The sequence below is a fragment of the Serinus canaria genome, chromosome 9, assembly GCF_022539315.1.
Source record: "Serinus canaria isolate serCan28SL12 chromosome 9, serCan2020, whole genome shotgun sequence".
NCBI lineage: Eukaryota > Metazoa > Chordata > Aves > Passeriformes > Fringillidae > Serinus > Serinus canaria.
Window position 1 is genome coordinate 13204410 of NC_066323.1, and position 18480 is coordinate 13222889.

Sequence of the window (18480 nt, forward strand, 5' to 3'; positions counted from 1 at the left end):
TGTGAGAGAAGCACTAGTTTTTCTTCTACAAAGAAAAGCACAATTCTTCTAATTTTGCTTGATGAATTTTCAAGGCCAGCAAAAAAGTTCTCCATCATCACCAAGAGTGTTAATTGCAATTTGTATCCCAGACTTCTGTCATCCAATGTACAAGATGACAGAAATAATCTTACTAATACACCAATGTATACAGAGCACTTTATTCCATTTTTATAGGCTTAAATATGTAAAATTTAATTAGAGACAAGCACTAAATCTAATTATTAGGGACTGCTGAGCAGTTGCAGTTTGGTTAGTCCTGTGAAAGCTTCTGACTTGCCAGGAAGAATGTCTGCTGTTTGCTTTCAGCCTGCAAATTGTTCAGAGGCATTGGCTGCATGAAGGACAGGCAGGATGCAGTTCTGTTACTGTTCAGTTCTTGTTTAGTCAGCAGACAGAGTCGGAGATGTTCTGTGAATTTCAGTTGAATGCAGCAGCTGGTTTCAGGCAAAAGTAAAAATAATAACAGGTGGAATTAATGTCAGCTTCTCAAATTAATGACAGTATACTAAAGTAAGCAGAAAAGTATCCTAAAATATCTTTGTTTCCAGTGTACAGTCAAGTGAAGTAAACAGTGGACCCCCAATGTGCTCTTGCCACAGAGAAAGTTATTCTTTCTCACACTCAAACCCAATTAATATTAAAGGATATTTATCTGGAGCAGAATAGATCTTCAGGATAGATTCACCTTCAGGATAGATGTGTTCATTATTTAGAACAAAATCACTCAGAAGTGAGAGACCAGTTTGGAGATTTCTTCATGACCAGTGGTGAGTTTTGGTTCAGATTTTGGAGCAAGACATATTCAGGTCTTTTAAGCTGCTCCTTCCTGGCCTTATTTTTGACTTAAGTAATGTTCTGCTCACATAAGTCTTGATGGCCACTTCCTCTGCTTTCTATTCTAAAACCTGCTTAATGTGATTAAAGTTGAAACATTTGGGTCTGGGGATGAATTCAGTTTTTTGGACTAATTGCTTCATGCAGCTGTTTCAGATCTGGTGGGAAATCAGGGCATGCATGAGCTTAGTGGCAGAGCCCACAGCCCCACACAGGCTGTATTTTCATAAGAACAAGATTTTAGAGATTATTAAAAAACTTTAAGACTGAGTGCAACAGAAAGATACTTCCAAAAAAACCCCCTTGACAAAACCAGGGTTTCCCCTGAAACCCCCAAAGAGACAAACCCCATGCCAAAGATTCAGTATGGAAGCTGCTTTATGAATTTCCAGTGGATTGTTGTATTTTGCTGCCGTCTGTATTTAGTTTCTGATCCACATCAATACTTCTGGGGCAGCACTAAAACCTCTGATATGTATTCAGCACCGTGTGCCATCTCTAACCACAAACACTCCGAAGGTTTCTTCCCTCACACAGTCACTTTGAGATTGCTATTTCGATCCCATTTCTGAGTTGAATGCAAAATAAAGATCAGGTTGCTGGAGAGCTGTTGTTTAAAGACTGCGTTTAGCTGTTAATTGGTGCACGACACCTTGTGCAGCAGCTCCTGGCAGCGCTCCCTCCGGAGGCGGCTCCGCAGCGGCGCCGGGCGCTGCCTGCGCAATTCCAGCGGCTTTGCAGGCGTCCTTGCAGGGGAGGAGCTCCTGGAGGCACCCGCTGGAGCAAGACGCCTCTCAAACAAAAGTTCAAGGTGAGAACCCTATTAGGTGCCGGCTGATTTAAGAAATTGTTTGGGTTTTTTTTTTTTCTCTCCAGTGCAGACGGCAATACTTGGTGAGATAATCTAACTTGGGGCTTGTAACTGCACAGGGTCACAGTCTGATAGTTCTGATCGCTCTCAGCATTTCTCCCTGTGCTCAGGGGAAGACAAGAAAAGGAAAGAAAAAAGGCTATAATATTTCCTATTAAAAAGATGGCAATAACAATGCATTTTAATGCTGGTCACAATTGATAGTTGGGAAGGGAAATCTAGGATGCAGAGATGGGTGATGCCCCCTCTCAGCAGCAGGGAAGCTCAGGCCGTGCCTGGTGATGCTCATATGCATGTCCTGGTGCCTGTGTGCTGCTCTCAGCCTGTCCCGATGCCTGTGTGCTGCTCTCAGCCTGTCCCGGTGCCTGTGTGCTGCTCTCAGCCTGTCCCAGTGCCTGTGTGCTGCTCTCAGCCTGTCCCAATGCCTGTGTGCTGCTCTCAGCCTGTCCCAGTGCCTGTGTGCTGCTCTGGCTCCTGAGCTGGGCTGTGCTTGCCACTGCACCCAGGGAGTTCTCAAGCAGGCAATGATAAACTCCTGGGAAATTTCATGTAGCCAAATCCATAAGTAGGTCTGAGGCTCTTGCATTTGCTACTATAGTCTGTAAAAATCAGCTTCCATATAATTTGGGTTTTTTTGGGATGGGTTCTCTGTATTCTTCCTTCAGAGAATCCTCAACAGCATCTTCCTGAGCTGAAAACTCTGGAATTTAATCTGCTCAGCCTTACTTCAGACTGATTCAAACCAGTGCAACTTGCAGTAGCAAAGAGGACAGAAAATGGTCCCCAGCGCCTCCCTCTGCCCTGCTGGGCTCTGTGCATAGGCTCTGCCATTCTTGCAGCCCTGCATCACAGCTGCCTGCAGATCACATCTGCCTGATGATTTCCACAGCAGCTTGGGCACTCCAGGCAGGAGTATGAGCTGGTAGGTCAACATTACTGTCCCTTCTTCTCCTCATCTTTTCCTCCCAGTGCACTGGGGGTAATTATATATGTCACAATTTTGGACAGTGCTTGTCTAGCACAAACAGTGCCAGATTGTTTCAGTTCTCCAAATCCAGTTCAAACACCTCACAGGGATCAGCAGAGCCCTGTGTGGATGTGTTGGGGGGCGTGGTGGGGGCGGGAATGAATGTACAGGATGATTTAATGGGACTGGGTGTAGGCATGACATCCCTTGGAGGACATCCTCTGGCTGATGTTACATGGATGGAATCCAGTGAGGAATCCAAGACAGCTTTTCCTGCTCTGTGCATGGAAGATGCTGACTGGGGTCAGCTGTAGGGAAAACATGGAATCATAGAGTGACCTGGCTTGGAAGGGACCTTTAAGATGATCTAGTTCCAAACCCCCTGACTGGGACAGCCCCAGCTTTCCCTAGACCAGGGGCTCAGAGCCCCATCCAGCCTGGCTTTAAACACCTCTAGGGATGAGCTGTCCATAACTTCATCAGCTCCTCTGTCTTTACCGGGTAGCCTGAAGAAGTGGAGACACAAACACGGAACTAAAACATGGAATCTTTGTATTCTCAGAATAACCACAGGCATGATAAAGCAGGCTTTTAGTTCCCAGGTGCTCATTTGGGCAGTGGGCACACTGCAGCTTTGTCTCTGTGCTCTGGCTGAACTCCTTTCCCTCTGTCCCCAGCACGGATGGGTGCGGGCTCCCCCCGCGGCCGCTCTGCCAGCGCAGCGCTCTGCCAGCTGATAGCCAGGACACAGACACCTCTGAAGTCCAGCTGATAGCCAGGACACAGACACCTCTGAAGTCCAGCTGATAGCCAGGACACAGACACCTCTGAAGTTCTGTGCATGCTGTGCGCCTTTTTTCATTTGCTGCAGCAAGAAAAGCCTGTTCTTTTAACCCGGCTCCCTTTGAAGAAGTAACTCAGGAAGCTCCATGGCCTCTCAAGGTAAGTGCATCTGTAGTCTGTATTTTTAGATCGTGTTTACAGAAAACTACAGTCTTGTGCCTTTCCAGCAATCAGCAGTCTGATGAAATGAGTGTTTCAGGATAAAACCACATCAGTCAAAGCACAGTTGTTTTGTCTTCCTTTAATTTTTCAGCATCCAGCATCCAAGAGGCTCCTAAGGAGACTAAAATCTATAGTAGGATGTTATTTGAATAAAATACATTATAAAATGTTAGCCTCTGCATTCAGTCAGAAAATTTACTGTTGGTATCTTGGTGTTTAAACCTGTCAACACAGAATGCCTGGCAAGGGTTGGTACTGAGCCAAGGGTACCATCATTTTTGCACACTTATTCCCTATTTCACTTTGAAAATACCACATCAGCAAATGCTTTCACATTAAAAACTGGCCAGAGACCTGATAACCCCATATGAAGCATATTAACTGAAGAAGAACTGAATTTAATGAGATTACTCCTCTCTGGGTGTGTCTGTCACGTTCTGACTTCAGCAGTAGTCATGTGAGTACTCAGAGCAGTGGGCAAACATGCAGCATTTGATCTGAGCAGCCTTCACAATCCATTTTCTCCAGGTTTTCAAATGCTTCAACTAAGCAGAAGGATACAAATCTCTTTTTCTCTTGAGAGCAGCTCCATGGAGGTCATTCTGTAGGCATGTGCAGGGGCACGTCTTGGCCCAGGGAGTTTCAGCAATGTCTGTCTAGGCTTGCCAAGTGTTTATCCCTCTTTCTTGCCCTCAAAACACTCAAGACATTCAGCATTAGAGCACTAAAGGTACACAGGAGCAGGAAGGTTTGTCAGCATTTATTACTCTTGCAATATAGTTTGTTTTTTTTAAATTTTGTTTAGCTTTAGCCATATAATAGAAATGTGGTTTTGCATATTTTTGATGTATATCAGTTAGGAGAAATGGTTAAATAGTAATGGTGTGGAATATGGTTTTTAGTATGAAGAAACTGACAATTCACCTCTTTCAGGAATATGCAACTCTACAAATTATGTTTGTACAGAATACTCACTGTATCACACGGTAACTTTTAAGGTTCTCCATACTAGTAATGAAATGGGAATCATGCACAAAAACAGACAAAGTGTCACACTAGCTCAAATTGTCATTAATATTTAATGTATTTACTGTTTGTTTTTTGTATAGCTTAAAATTTGACAGGTAGAACTGCAATTTGTTGTCTTTTTTTCCTCTTTATTATTCAAGAATAACACTAACACTGGGCTACTTCGTGGCATTTCATGTAACAACAAGAGTTACGGCAGTAACAGAACCCTGTGAGGTAAAATGATGCAGAAGAGGATATAAAATATTTAGTACCCAGTTATACATTTTTAAAAGCCAGCAACAAATTCAAAGAGGTTACTTCTTCCTGTGGTCTCAGACTTTGAAAGAAAGCAGTGGCTGCAAAGACAAATTAAGATCAAAATATGATTGAATGATGACTCTTTCCCAGTGAGTTCAAATAATACTAAAGGATCTCATTTAAACCCACAGTAGCAATAAAAGAGATTCAGACTTAGAACCAAAATTCCCTCTGGATCTCAGTCCCCATTGTGTCTAAGTATTGTCCCACATGTGATAAAAATGATCAGTTTGGGGACTGCTTTCCTGCCAAATCACAGAGGCTCAGTTTAATACAAGGATTTGCCATTTACATGGGGAGATCTTCAGTTGGCTCCTCCTGGTTCCTGCAGAAGCAGTGCTGCTGAAGGCCGAGGAACAACGCACCTGGAAAAGCTAGCAGGAGATTTTTGGCAATCCAGTGGTTAAGGTGGTCCCTGTGCTGTGGGAGATGGTGCCTGTGCCTGTGGAGCAGAGTGGATTTACAGGTGACTCTGGCAGTAAATGCTCTCGTTACCTTCACAGCATTGGCCAAGGTCACCATCACTGTGCCCTAAAGGACTGCTTGTGGTAGCAAACCAGAAAACACAGCATAATGATACCTGATCCATTCATTAAGATAATAATGAATAGTACTCTATAAGAGGCTGTGTAGACTTTGATATCAGGGTTGTAATATCCAGCTTGGGGAATCTGAGATCCCTGGAAAGGTTATCTCTAATTAAGAGAAATTATGGGTGCCCTGAGGATGCTGGAAAGCATCTTGCTGGGAGCCAGCCCTCAGCAGCTCAGGGCACACTGGCACACAGGGCAGCTCACAGGGAGCAGGGCTGGGCATCCTGTGCTGAGGGGCTCCTGGCCACCCTGTGTGTGAGTCCAGGCCAGCTCCTGCCTTGCCACACAGGCTCTGTGCTCACCAGCTGTCAGAGCAGATCAGGTACCCTCCAAGACCACATCTCCTGATTTAACTTCATCTGCAGTGATTCCTCTTTGCAGTGATTCCCCTTTGCATATCCCAAGGCAGCTTTATAATCTGTGCTCAATGTGTGGGACAATCAGGAGATTGCTTTTGGGTCCTGACCTGAAGTACTGACACAGTCACCTGCAGAACGATGTTATTGTTCCAGCTTTGATCCAAGAAGCAAGCTGCTCCTTGGTCCTGATATTTCTGGGTTTTTTCTCTTTTCTTTTTTTTTTTTTTTTTCCTGCAGAATCTCAGGGACAAACCAAACTAATCTTTAAGGATTACCTCCCTGGTTCTTCTGACATTCCTCAGCAGAATACGCCTGTTGAACCAACAAGTCTCTGGAAGCAAGCATCACACACTCATAATTTGCCACCTGGTCTGGAGTACCTGAACCAGGTCCTGAACCTTTCTGAATGTTAGAATTGTTATGTTTTCCTTTTATGTTGCTTTGATACCCTGAAGGATAAGGTTGTTTGGGTTTTTCCTCTTGGGGGGTGGGGTAGGTTGAGATGGAGAGGCTTTTTTGTTGTTTGATATTAATATGAGATTAGAAACAGAGGAGAAAGAAGCTTCATTTTATAGAAATTAGATGAGCATAAGTCTGAGTGGCTACAAACTTGCATTAACTCTGTGTGAGGAAGATAATGCTAAATGCATGAGAGAGGAAAATGCTTGAAAATGGAGGCAGGGAAGTAGATCATAGGTGGGGAAGAAAAATGAATGCTTAAGTCTTCTCCCTCCTACTGCTAAACCTGTGGTGTCCCTTTTGCTCTGTGAAATCTCTCAGCTCCTGGAGCTCAGAGATGGTCTGCAGCTCTGCTCCACTGTTGAATGCTGAGTAAGGTGTCACATGCCCTGCCTGGTATGGGCAAGGATAGAATCAGGCCCCCAGCATTGTCAGATCATGATACACCTCTGCTATGTTTGCATTTTGGTGATGCTGGGAAATGATTACTTAACTCAAGTTGTGCATTTTAGGCACACATTTCTGCTAGTTTTGTATAGAAGCAGAAATGGATTGCATTTTACATTTGGAGCTAAGTTACCTAGATAGCTAATGAAATGTGGAAACTCTTCAGAAGCAGTCTTTCATGTGGAGTGATGACTTTCATTTCAAGATGCCTGAGCACAAAATGATATGTGTTGTCAATTACACAAACATTTGCTAACAGACCATGGAAGCTGCATTTTTTAGTCTAAAAGTGATTGTGCTAGTGAGTACTTGGCAGGTTACATATTCAGGCTCCTGTATGAACATGAATTACCCCTCAGATTTACCCCGACAGCGCAGGCAAGCAAATACCATCACTCCATTTTGCAGAAGCTTTGCATCTGACATTAAGGCAGAAGAGCAGGTCACTCTCAGAGCTACAGCTGGAACTGAAGACCTCATTCCTGCCTGTTCTTGGCCTGTGCTGCAGCCCTTGCTGGGCATTCTCAGCTTTCTCTGCAGTCTGAAGAGTGGGAAGCATGTGTGCAGTGCTGCTGGCTGGCATGTTCCCACAGCTGGAGTTTCCATGTGCTGCAGAACCTTTTGGTGTGTGATGCTGAAGCCATACTGGCCCTGTGGCTAATGAGAGGGGCTCCTTCAGGATAGGTGGAGCATAAAGGAGGTCCCACCTGCAGGGAGAGGGCTGCCTGCAGAATGCATGTGGGATACACAGCTGCAGGGGTAATCCCTTTGGATTTATCCTCACGGACTAAGAGATTTTCACAGAATTAAATGCTTGAATGAAGATGTTTCTAGCAGAACTTGGAAATTATTTGTGTCACTGGGAAGATTTCTAAAAGACTGGATGTCATTCTGGTGCTGTGAGCACTGGGGAAAAGAGGGTCCAAACTCTTAGAAACAGGCACAGAGAGATGCTACTGGAAGTGCACAGGGAATAGAGAATCTTCTTTAAAACAAGACTCCATCTGTTTTATCTGTAGACTAAAAATAACAGTATTGGTGAGGGAACCATACTGAGTGCCTAGGAGAGTAAACAAACTGTGGGAAAGAGACATATTTAATTTATAGAATTTCGTTACTAGAAGAAGGGTTATATAGAGAGTGGTTGTGAATAAATACAGAATAACAAATAGAAATTACATTCTCCAGCAGGATTGGGAAGATAACTGGATAGGTTTGAGAAAGCTGAATGTATTCCTCAATAAGATCATGACATGTTTGACTCTGATGCACGTATTCAAATTTAGTCAGTCTCAGAGAGATCTCTACAGTCTTGTTCTAAATAGCAAGCCAAGGGTTGGATGAGAGGAAAAGAAAATGTGTTTCTTGTGGGTAAAGGCCAGTCAGCAATATTTCACTCTGCAGATCCCCACCCAGAGTACAGGTGAAGGAATGATTCTAATCAGCCATTTGAGGTGCACCAGAGAAGGGCAAAAAACTGCTTCTGCATCAGCAAGCACATCAGCTTTCCAAGATTATCACTCTTGAATAACTTCCTGCAGAAAAAAGTTACCTAAACCTCATTACTGTCTTCCAGATTGCAGCCATAGCTCAACGAGTAGTTCAGTGACCATAACAAAAATCAAACGAACTTTTTCCCACAGTAGGAATAGACAGGTGAAACCTTGGAGAAGAATTTTCTGAGTATTTCAACTGCATGTTGTGCCACCACTCAGGTTTAACTACTTTTGTAAAAAGCTTCTTTGTTTAGACTTGGTTAGACTGATCAGATGTAAATTTGACGCCCACAGAACTGAATACTGAAAATGGAGGCAGGAAAATTAATACTGAAAATTAGCTGTGTTTAAGGTATTTTAACATATCTGAGCTCAAGGGGACCAGACCCTTGTTAAGCCAAAGGGCTTTGAGTGCTTTCAATCCACAAGTGCCCCAACAAAAATGCATCAGAATAGCTGCCCTGCAGAAACCAGTGAAAGGCAAAACAAGGATAACAAGTGGTACTGCTGTGTTGTCTCAACATTGTACATTGTGCATAGTAAACCAATTGACCAAAATCACTCAAAGCTTTTAACAATTCGGGGGCATTAATTTTCTTTCCCCTGTGAAAGTCTACATGGGAAAAAGAAATCCATGTTAAAATAAATACTAAAATATTAAAATAGCACTACCATCTTTAACTTTTTTATTCTCTTTCCATTAGCAGAGCCCTTCCCATGAGTTCCAAGAGCTCTCTCATGAGACCCAAGCAACAAACAGCAAAGATTGTTGGGAGAATATTTTTACGTCTAAATATATTTTATTATTTCAATTACTGGCATGCACATTTCCGAGATTAATGAAAGGGATAAAGAAGTTCCTCCTTTTACCAGCCTCTCTTTGCAGCCTGAACTAGCTGCAGGAGCTGACTAGAAGTGACAAATGTCTGCAACAGTTGGAGTATGTACCAGGCAAGATTTATCAGTTTTAAAATACCCAGGCTCTGGAGAGCTGTGCCATGCTGGTCTCAGAAGGTCGCTGTGTGCTTTGTGTCAGCAGCTGTGAGAGATGGCAAAACCCTGTGCCAGGCATTTGCTCATCAGGAATTTACAGAAAAATTACTGAAAAGAGATTGGTAAAACCTAAAACTGTCACATAAAACAGGCGTAAAAAGTCCCATAAAACTGAAAGGTAGGCTGGAATTAAGTCTTGCTGGTTTTATAATGCTAACAACTGTTCTCCAAGAAAGAATAATGTTGGAGGGATGATGAGGACAGCAAAGCTAGGTATCATGGCAAGCAGTTTTTCTCCTGCATCTGTAACCAGCTCGTAGGGGAAGACATTTTCAGCCAGCTGAGCATTTCACTGTTGTTTTGCTCATTCTGGTACTCTGGCATGACCATTTCCCAGATTCAGGTTGCAGGGCTCGTGTTCCTGAGATCAGGGTGTTAAAGCTGGCGTGTGCCATCCTTGGCATCCCCTGCCTGCCTTGCTGGGCTGCTCCAGCAAGGTCCTTTGGGATGTGGCCACTGCATATTTTGAGCTTGAGCCCAGGCTCATTCACTCCTGCACTGCCGTGGTGCCCAGCACCAGCCTTGGGTTTTTTGGGCTAAGGAGCTTCCCCTCTGACAAAGAGAGCAACAGGAGCAAGAGTGGATTCTGCTTTCTGTTGCTGCTGTCTACCTTATTCTCCCAGTGAAGTTTATTTTTCTTCAAATGTTTGGGTGAATTACATGGCCACAGCATCTAATGTCACATTCCTCAGCCATAATTTCGGAGAGAAGTCCAAAGTGGGACTTGGGATATCCTTCAGGCACCCAACCTGTGTAAGGAAAGAAATCTTAATTACAGGGAGATGAGCAATAAAAATAGACACGTGACCACTGGCAGCCCCAGACCTATCCAAGTCCCACCATCTTGTTTATTTTTTTTAAGCAGCTGGACCAGATAATTATTCATCAGCAAGTGGAGCTTCTGGAAGGTATGGTGCAATCCTTGTCACCCTATAACAATGCTGGTACAGGGGTGTCCCCAAAAGCCATCCAAGTCTTGTCCCCATCTCACTGAAGTCACTGAGAACCCTCCTGCTTCCCTGTGTCAGGCTGTTATGCAGTGATGGGGTGGGGAAGGCTCATTTTACTGTTTGCCTGTTCTGCAGCAAACCACTGGGAGGTGAGTAGTCTCTACAACAGTCCAAAATTCTCTCCCTCAGACACCTCCCTCTCAGTGTTATTAAAGCTTAACCATCTTTCCATGGAAAAGTTAATCTAACAATCATTAACATACTAGGAGAAACAAAGCAAATAGTGAAACAAAGGTTAGAAAAACAAAGTGAAGCAAAAGATTTTCTAATGATAAAGTTTCAAAGTAATGAACAAATATTAAATACTGTAAAATTTTAGTGCCAGTAAAATACTGTAGAATGTATTTCTCCCATTCAGAATGGTCTTGGCGTGATTCTTAAATAACTCACTGGGTAAAAGCTGTGTCACTGAGGTCGGGTAGTCCCAGGTTGTTACTTTTCACAGATGATAAAGCCGGAAAAAGCCCAACCCAAAAACTCAGGATCTGAATTCCCTGTTGTGATACGTACTTTAGTGTACAGCAAATCAAAGTCTGAATTAACTCCTTCAAAATACAGACCTGGCACTATTCTTTCCCTCTTTATTTTCTTTGTGTTGCTACTTCAAAACAGTTTTTAAAAAAATATTTGTCTTAGACTTCTAGAATAAATACTCATATATATATATATATATACATATATATATATATACATATATATATATATATATATATATATATATATATATCAGAGTAATAACAAAGATTGTATTACTGTTCTGCTTGTTCTGCTTTATTAGCCATACTTGGCACAGAGACCTGCAGCAGGTACGAGATAAAGAACCCCTTGGGACAGAGGGTTTACTTTGCAGTGGAGGAGAACGGCTGCTTCGACCGCCGGCTGTGCTCGCCGCTCAGAGCCTTCACCATCAGCATCGCGGATAACGCGGGCCGCGAGGTGATCCGCGTCCTCCGGCCCCTCAGGTGCACCAGCTGCTGCTTCCCCTGCTTCCTGCAGGAGGTGAGGGAACCCCAGACACCCTCTGGCCCAGCAGCGCGCTGGGCAGCTCCTCCAGGGGGGCAGGGAGCAATTCAGGAATTCACATTCCCACCAGGACTGCAGGGAGGCCTTGGGTGGGCACAACTCAATGAATGAGTTCTGTTCCCAGTGTGCCCCCTCCCTTCCATGGGACCTGCCTGTGCCCCCTCCCTTCCCTGGGACCTGCCTGTGCCTCCTCCTTCTCTGGGACCTGCCTGTGCCTCCTCCCTTCCATGGGACATGGCTGTGCTCCTTCCCTTCCCTGGGACCCGGCTTTGCTGACATCCCATGCAAAGCTTTGGTCTGGTGGTGTCTCTCCAGTCAGGTGACACCCCAGGATGCTGCTTGCACTGACACAGGCAGTGATCACTCCTGTGATCACTCCAGGTCCCATGGAAGGAGGAGGCACAGGCAGGTCCCAGGGAAGAAGAACTCCAGGAGGGTGACGGATGGAAACTCTGTGAAGGCCACTGGGGTCTGTGGGTGGGACTTGGAAGCAGATCTCTGAGGAGGTTGAGCTTTCACTCCATGGATCTGCCTTTTTAGGGCCACACATCTCTGGGAATTGGCAGAACATGGCAGTAAGCTGCTTGGAGTCAAAAATGCAGATCCCATAGAACATCAGGTCTTTCCTCTATATTTTTTGACTCTTCTTTGTTCAGACATCTTTCTTGTGTTATGAAAATGTTTAGGTGAATGTTTCATGAAAATGAAATGAGGTTAGCTCATCCACTTACCTTCTTGGCACTTATCCTTGTCAGGATTTTTAAAGAAAAGGTCCTTTGGTAGTACAGCTACTTAAAATAAGTTTGTAGGATACTGCCTGAATACAATAAATTTATTTCTCAGTTTATAGCTTTTATAAAGTCTTTTATTGTATGTAAGGTGTTGGTTTCTGGTGCAGCTTTTGAGTTTCATATTGTCCACTGTGTTTAACAACACCCTTAGACAGTTCTGCAATATCCAGTTCCATGTTTGGTAAAATGATATGTTAGTATATTCAGTAGATAAATATCTTGTCATTATATAAACAATACACTATCATGGAAAATATATTAATATAAAATCAGCTAAACCTTTTTTGTTTTCTTTTGTTTGTTAGTTAGAAGTTCAGTCCCCGCCAGGTACAATAGCTGGCTACGTTGTACAGAACTGGGACCCTTTTCTGCCAAAGTTCACTATACAGAATGAAAGTAAAGAAGATGTGCTAAAAATAATTGGCCCATATGCAACCTGTGGCTGTTTTGGAGATGTTGACTTTGAGGTATGTTTTGTACAAGTGTTAACAATTTAAATGTTTTACTACTTTGAATGAATTTCTCAGTTGAGAGGGAGAATGGAAGATACTTGAAGAAACCCTGAACAGAGTTTTCTGATGTGAACAAAGTGCTTTGCTTCAGTTAAGAATCATAAAGAAATTTTTGTTTTTATCAACTTATCAACTCATTAGCCGAATTAGAAGACTCCAGAGGGTATTGTCTGAAATTTCAGTATACTGTAAGGAACATGCAGATGGCTGTATAATTGAGAACATGCCTGTTCCCGAGAGGACAGTGGTCCACAGCAGAGGGGCTAGGAGGATATAAAAAACAGGAGAGAGGAAAAAAACCCACAACTCTGTGAAAGAAAGGCAAAACTGGCATAAACTTTCAAGATTGCTTTCTCCCACTTTTTGTCCGCTCTAAAGATGCTGATGTTTCCAAACTTGAGACCCTTCCTTGCGTGCCACATGTAAAGGGAAATGTGACATTAATAGAACATCGCAGCAATAAGAATAAAAGGAAACCCTGACAACTGTAGCATACTCAGCATGTCAGGACACAGTCATTAATTCTGTGGAGATGTCATCAGTGTGCACTTGATTTGTTTACATTTGTGCCTGTTCCTGTTTTCCCTTTGTGCAGGTAAAAGCTCTCGATGAGATGACAACGATTGGCAAAATTTCCAAGTATTGGTCTGGATTTGTCAACAACGTCTTCACCAACACCGCCAACTTTGGGATCCAGGTCCCTGTGGATCTCGATGTGAGGATCAAGGCAGTCATGATTGGTGCTTGTTTCCTCATTGTAAGTGTGCAGGTGGGCAGGCAGACCTATGGAGATGTACAGACTGGGGCCAAAGGGGCTCTTGCTGTCAGCTGAGAGCTACCAAAATGCAAATGCGTTGGAAAACCAAATCCATAAAAGTACATAAAAGATAAATTAACTAAAACATCTTAATTTTTATGTCTGCTTTTTTAATGTTCATAAATTTTTGTTTATTAAACTGTTTAAATAGTATTACGCATGCAGCTCAATATTTTGTATGGCAGAATCAAATCTCAAATTACTTGTCAAACCTACCAAACTCTCCCAAACCCCTTATTGTGTTTGAACAAGTGTATGAACCAAAAAAAAGTTACATTTTTTCTATTGTTAATTTCAAACTAGTTCAACAACTCTGTTGAGTGTTGTATGTAAGACCTTCAGGTCACAGGAAAATTCCTACAGAAATTCTCTTGTGAAGATAACCATAAGAGCTATATGAGAAGGAGAATACTCAGTGCTAGGGGGAAAGATGAAGTTAAGATGCATGTTTTCTAGAACTAGAAATTGATATTTGCTGTGCAGCTCTTTTGCCAACATAATTGTGTTAATATGAAATGGTTTCAAAATCATCATTACATCAGAGACTACAAACCAAAATTATAATAGTATTTAAATTATTCACTGAAAAGTGTTTGCTTTAAAATTCCAACAGCAAGTCAGAAATTTTGCTTTTAGTAGGATAGAAGTGACAGTTAAGATTTTTGGATTGCCCCCTCCAAAACTGTTTCTCAGTGGCAGTGATAGAAAGTGATTGACTAATATAAATACTTTATGTAACAAAAGCCTGCAAGTAAGACTTTTGATAGTAATTTTTGCGTTTTTGAGCCTTCCATATCTAATGCACAGTTTGTTTATTTGTAGGACTTAATGTTCTTTGAAAACTCTTTGGATGGATTATAACAAGATGACAGAAACAATGAAATATGCAGAATGTGTTTCAGTAGGTAAAAATGAACATAAATTGATCTTCTTGCTTTGAAGGCTTATACATTTCTAATTCTTTTTCATTTTCTTCCAGAAATCGCTTGAGCTTTGGACATGATTTTGAACTGCAAAAATCCTTGTTCCTTATAGAAAAGACAGGGAGCTAATGATGGTATTTATTAAAATATGTCTCATGTAAATAATAATTTCCCACTTATATTTTTCATGTGTTATAGCTAAACACATACTTTTCACATAGAGCACTGTTGCTTTGGAACAGTGCTATTCTCTTTTTTCTCTTTTGATGTTCCTGCATGGGAAATCATGAAAGATTAGATGAAGGCTTGCAGCATCACTGATGAAAGTCTAAGTTTAGAGAAGCCTTTGATGTTTTGCAAGTGCTGGTACCAGTTTCTAACCACATGAGGGTGTGTTCTGGGGGTTTTGCTTTTTTATAATTTTAGAAGTAATTTTCTGATTTGTTATTTAATTAATAGTAGCAAACTGATTTGAAAGTAACAAATATAAAGACATACCCTATGGGAAGTTGAAGATGTGATCTGTGTCAGTGAACTGAAGGAATGGAAGTTACGTTTGCTAGTAAATTAATTTTGTGACAAAGATTGTTTTAATGAGAGGCAGCCAGAAATTAGGCTTCCAGCCCTAGACTTGGGAATGTAAATTCTCTTCTGAAAATTTGGTCTTCCACTATTTGCACTGAAGGCAGGCCATAGATGAAGTTTGAGTGATGGTCCTGTGTGTGCTAGAAGCTCACAAATCACTTCCCTTTGTACCAGCCAGTGTTAGGGATCCTTGCTGCCATCTGCTCAGGGCTTTCCTGAAAAGGTTTGTTCCTCTTTGTAATATCTGGTGGCCACTAATTTTTCATTCAGACTTGCCTGAGGCCATCCTAGGACAGAATTATTCTTTTCCTTTGGCAAGCTCAGGTATTTTCTGTGATGACAGGACAGAAGGAGCTTTTTGCAGTTCAGCAGTTTCACATGGTTGTTCATTCCTGCAACCACACCTCATCAGTGCTCCCAAACAGTTCCACCAGCTTTTGCTAATACAAGCTTCCTTTGTAGGAATGATATATGTGCAAGACATGAACAGATTTTTTTTGCTGTTGTTGCAAATTATTTGCTGTATGAACTTGCTTATGCCTCTGAAAACCTCCCTTGAAGAAGCAAAGCAGTACCATAAAATATTGGTGGCAAACCCAATTGCTCTCATAGTCACCAGTCAAGAGTTTCTAAGGGGAACCTTTTACAAATCACTAGAAATGCTGGATTTTTTTCTTTTTTTTTTTTCCTTTTTTTTAGTGTCAACCAGTAATTCAATTCTTGAAAACAACCAACACATCAACGGAAAGAGAGGAGATAATGAATAATTCATAAAAATGAAAAAGAGCTAAATTTATCAGGTGATTACTTCTCAACAAATATTTAGACTAATTTTAAATTAATGTTCATGGATATGAATTCAAACACAGTGAAGTCAGGAAGTTGCAACTAACGTTCCCATAGCGAAATTAACTCAGGAATGCTTATAGATTTAAACAGTATGTTTTAGATTATATACCACACTTAGGTATTTATACAGATTTACATATGTCTTGAAAATAATTGTGGATAACAAGCTCTGACAATCATCATTATCTGTTAACCATTTCACTTCTGGCTCTCGCTGTGACTCGTAGCAGTGCAATCAGGCTGCACGAATTGGGAGCTCACAGGGAACCTCGGCTGCCACCTTTCCCGGGAGGAAGCAGCCTGTGAGCTTCGTGGGCCAGAAGCTCCCTCGTGTGGAAATTCCGGAATTTGCAGAGGAACGCAGAATTTGCAGAGGAACACAGAATTTGCAGAGGAATGCAGAATTTGCAGAGGAATGCAGAATTTGCAGAGGAATGCAGAATTTGCAGAGGAATGCAGGATGCTTTTTGCTGTTCTCGCTGTTCTCACACTGGTGCCGTTGTTAAATGCACGACCTCTGTGCCTGAATGTAGACTGAGAAAAAGAACCAGATTATTTTTTTTTTTCATTTTAAATCCCTTTGCCATCTTAGACAGAAGTCACTGCTCTTGTAGCCCATAATCTTGGGTCTCATGCACTGTGACTGAGCTGTGTGTGTCTTGACTGAACACTTGACTGTAGTCAGTGCCTTAAGATCAGTAGGATCCCCACCTATCTTTCACTTTTCCCCTGCAATTTCCTGTCTTCTTGTGGCCCTTAACAAGCCAAAGATGTCTCTAAGCAAATGTGTCCAGCCTCATTGTAGTCAACACAAAATAAGGCTTGATTTAGCTGCAGGGCTGAATTTGGCTGTGAGTGTCCATGTATTTACCTTGTAGGTAAGCAATATGTGCATATAATTTTCAGTTAATTCCAACCAGATGATAACACTGGATTTCTCACACTTAGTGACTTTGTTGCTGTTTTTTTCTTTTAATACAAATGTTTTTTGCTGTTAATGTGTATGTATATGAGTAAGTTTGAATGCCTCTGTTTACATTCAGGGGCAGCTTCTGGGACATACAAGAACAGGATCATCCTCTGGATAAAACAAGCAGTGGGGCTGGGACAGCTCTTGGTGCTTAGAAGTCCCTCAGCAGGTTGCTTGACCTCTGTGCCACCCTTCAGCATCCTGGTGGAAATTCAGTGCCAATGCCAGTGCTTTTCCAGCTGGGAGATCTCTCCTCTAAACCACAGCTGCCACTCAGGGCAGGTATCCATCCTCAGCAGAGTTCATGGATTCTGCATGATGTTGCAAAAGAAGAGCTAATGTGTTCTAAGATCTTAATAACCTGCAGCTCTAACTAATAACTCTTATTAACAGCAATGTGTGTCACGTTGTGGGAGCTACATATGCTCACTTCTCACAGTTCCCTCATGGGCTGGGAGTGGGTCCCAAAGGAGAATTCAGTATCTCCCAAAGGGTCACAGAGTTTTTCTAAAGGAAATTCATATCCTGGATTTCATCTAGAAAGAAATGTGATTGCTCTAAAGAAACAGAAATTTTCCTTAATCCAGCCAAGCAAATATTTCTGATCAGTAGCCAAACTGTAAACCTGTGCAGTTCACACTCCTTGTGTTCAGTAGATGGCAGCAACAGCTCATTATGACAGTATTTAGCTTTTCACACATCACAGGCTGCACCCAGGAAGTTCAACATACCTTTAACCTCTGATTAAATTCTGAAGGATTTTATTTTCTCTGTCTGATATTAAACCTTTGCCACACAATACTGGATTATCTTTATTGCCTGCAATTTACAGCTGAACTATTATTTTGTGAGATCTGGTCAGGGCATGGGCAGAATAAAACAAAGTGAGCTCTTCTGGTCAGTACCCAACCTAGTTTTGTGCACCTGGAGCATCTCTCCAGCTTCTGGGCAGGGGAGAAGCCCCAGCCCCAGGACACTCCCCACCCTCTGCAGGAACAGAAAGTGCCATGTGTAAAGGGGAGTGCTGTGTGATGCTGTATCTAGAAAGGTAAAAGGTTTTCTCTGGTAAAAGGGTCATGTCATGATCTGTCACTGTGTGCTGGGGCAGAGGAGGGGAAATCCCCTGTAGTGCCACAAACCCAGGTGGCACCAGCACATGGGGAGGAGTTGGTTTGCCCGTGGGAAGATCAGACACTTCCTGTAAGAGAGTGAAGACACGGAGTCGCTGTAAGTTCTGAGATTCTTTGGTTGTGTGATGCAAGAGTACTTCTCTTCATAGATTTTGCAGTCTGTATTAAAAAAAAAAAATTTTTGTGTTGCTTTGGTTATTTGTTGGATTAGACAAATTTACCCAGGACTGGGTCAGAAACACTGCACTTGGAACCCTTGAAAATGAGAGTAATTTACAAATGTTATGGTTTGAAATTCAAAGGACTTTAAAGAACATTAGTATTTAAACCAAGAAGTGTGTTCACTTGAAACTCCTTAGAGTTTGGACAGTTTTCAGTATTTGATTCTGAAATGTTTTCACTTAAGTAAGGCTAC

The 18480-nt window shown here is 42.2% G+C and overlaps 1 protein-coding gene across 1 annotated transcript; it reads left to right on the plus strand.

Moving 5' to 3' along the window:
- The first annotated feature begins 2423 nt into the window (after window positions 1–2423).
- On the plus strand, window positions 2424–18381 carry PLSCR5 (phospholipid scramblase family member 5). Its single transcript, XM_050978152.1, has 9 exons — window positions 2424–2669; window positions 3392–3656; window positions 6238–6389; window positions 10321–10363; window positions 11244–11464; window positions 12585–12746; window positions 13387–13548; window positions 14431–14513; window positions 15816–18381. Exons 2-8 carry the CDS (start codon window positions 3644–3646, stop codon window positions 14467–14469), a joined length of 792 nt encoding a protein of 263 aa, XP_050834109.1. The 5' UTR covers window positions 2424–2669; window positions 3392–3643; the 3' UTR covers window positions 14470–14513; window positions 15816–18381.
- The last annotated feature ends 99 nt before the right edge of the window (window positions 18382–18480 follow it).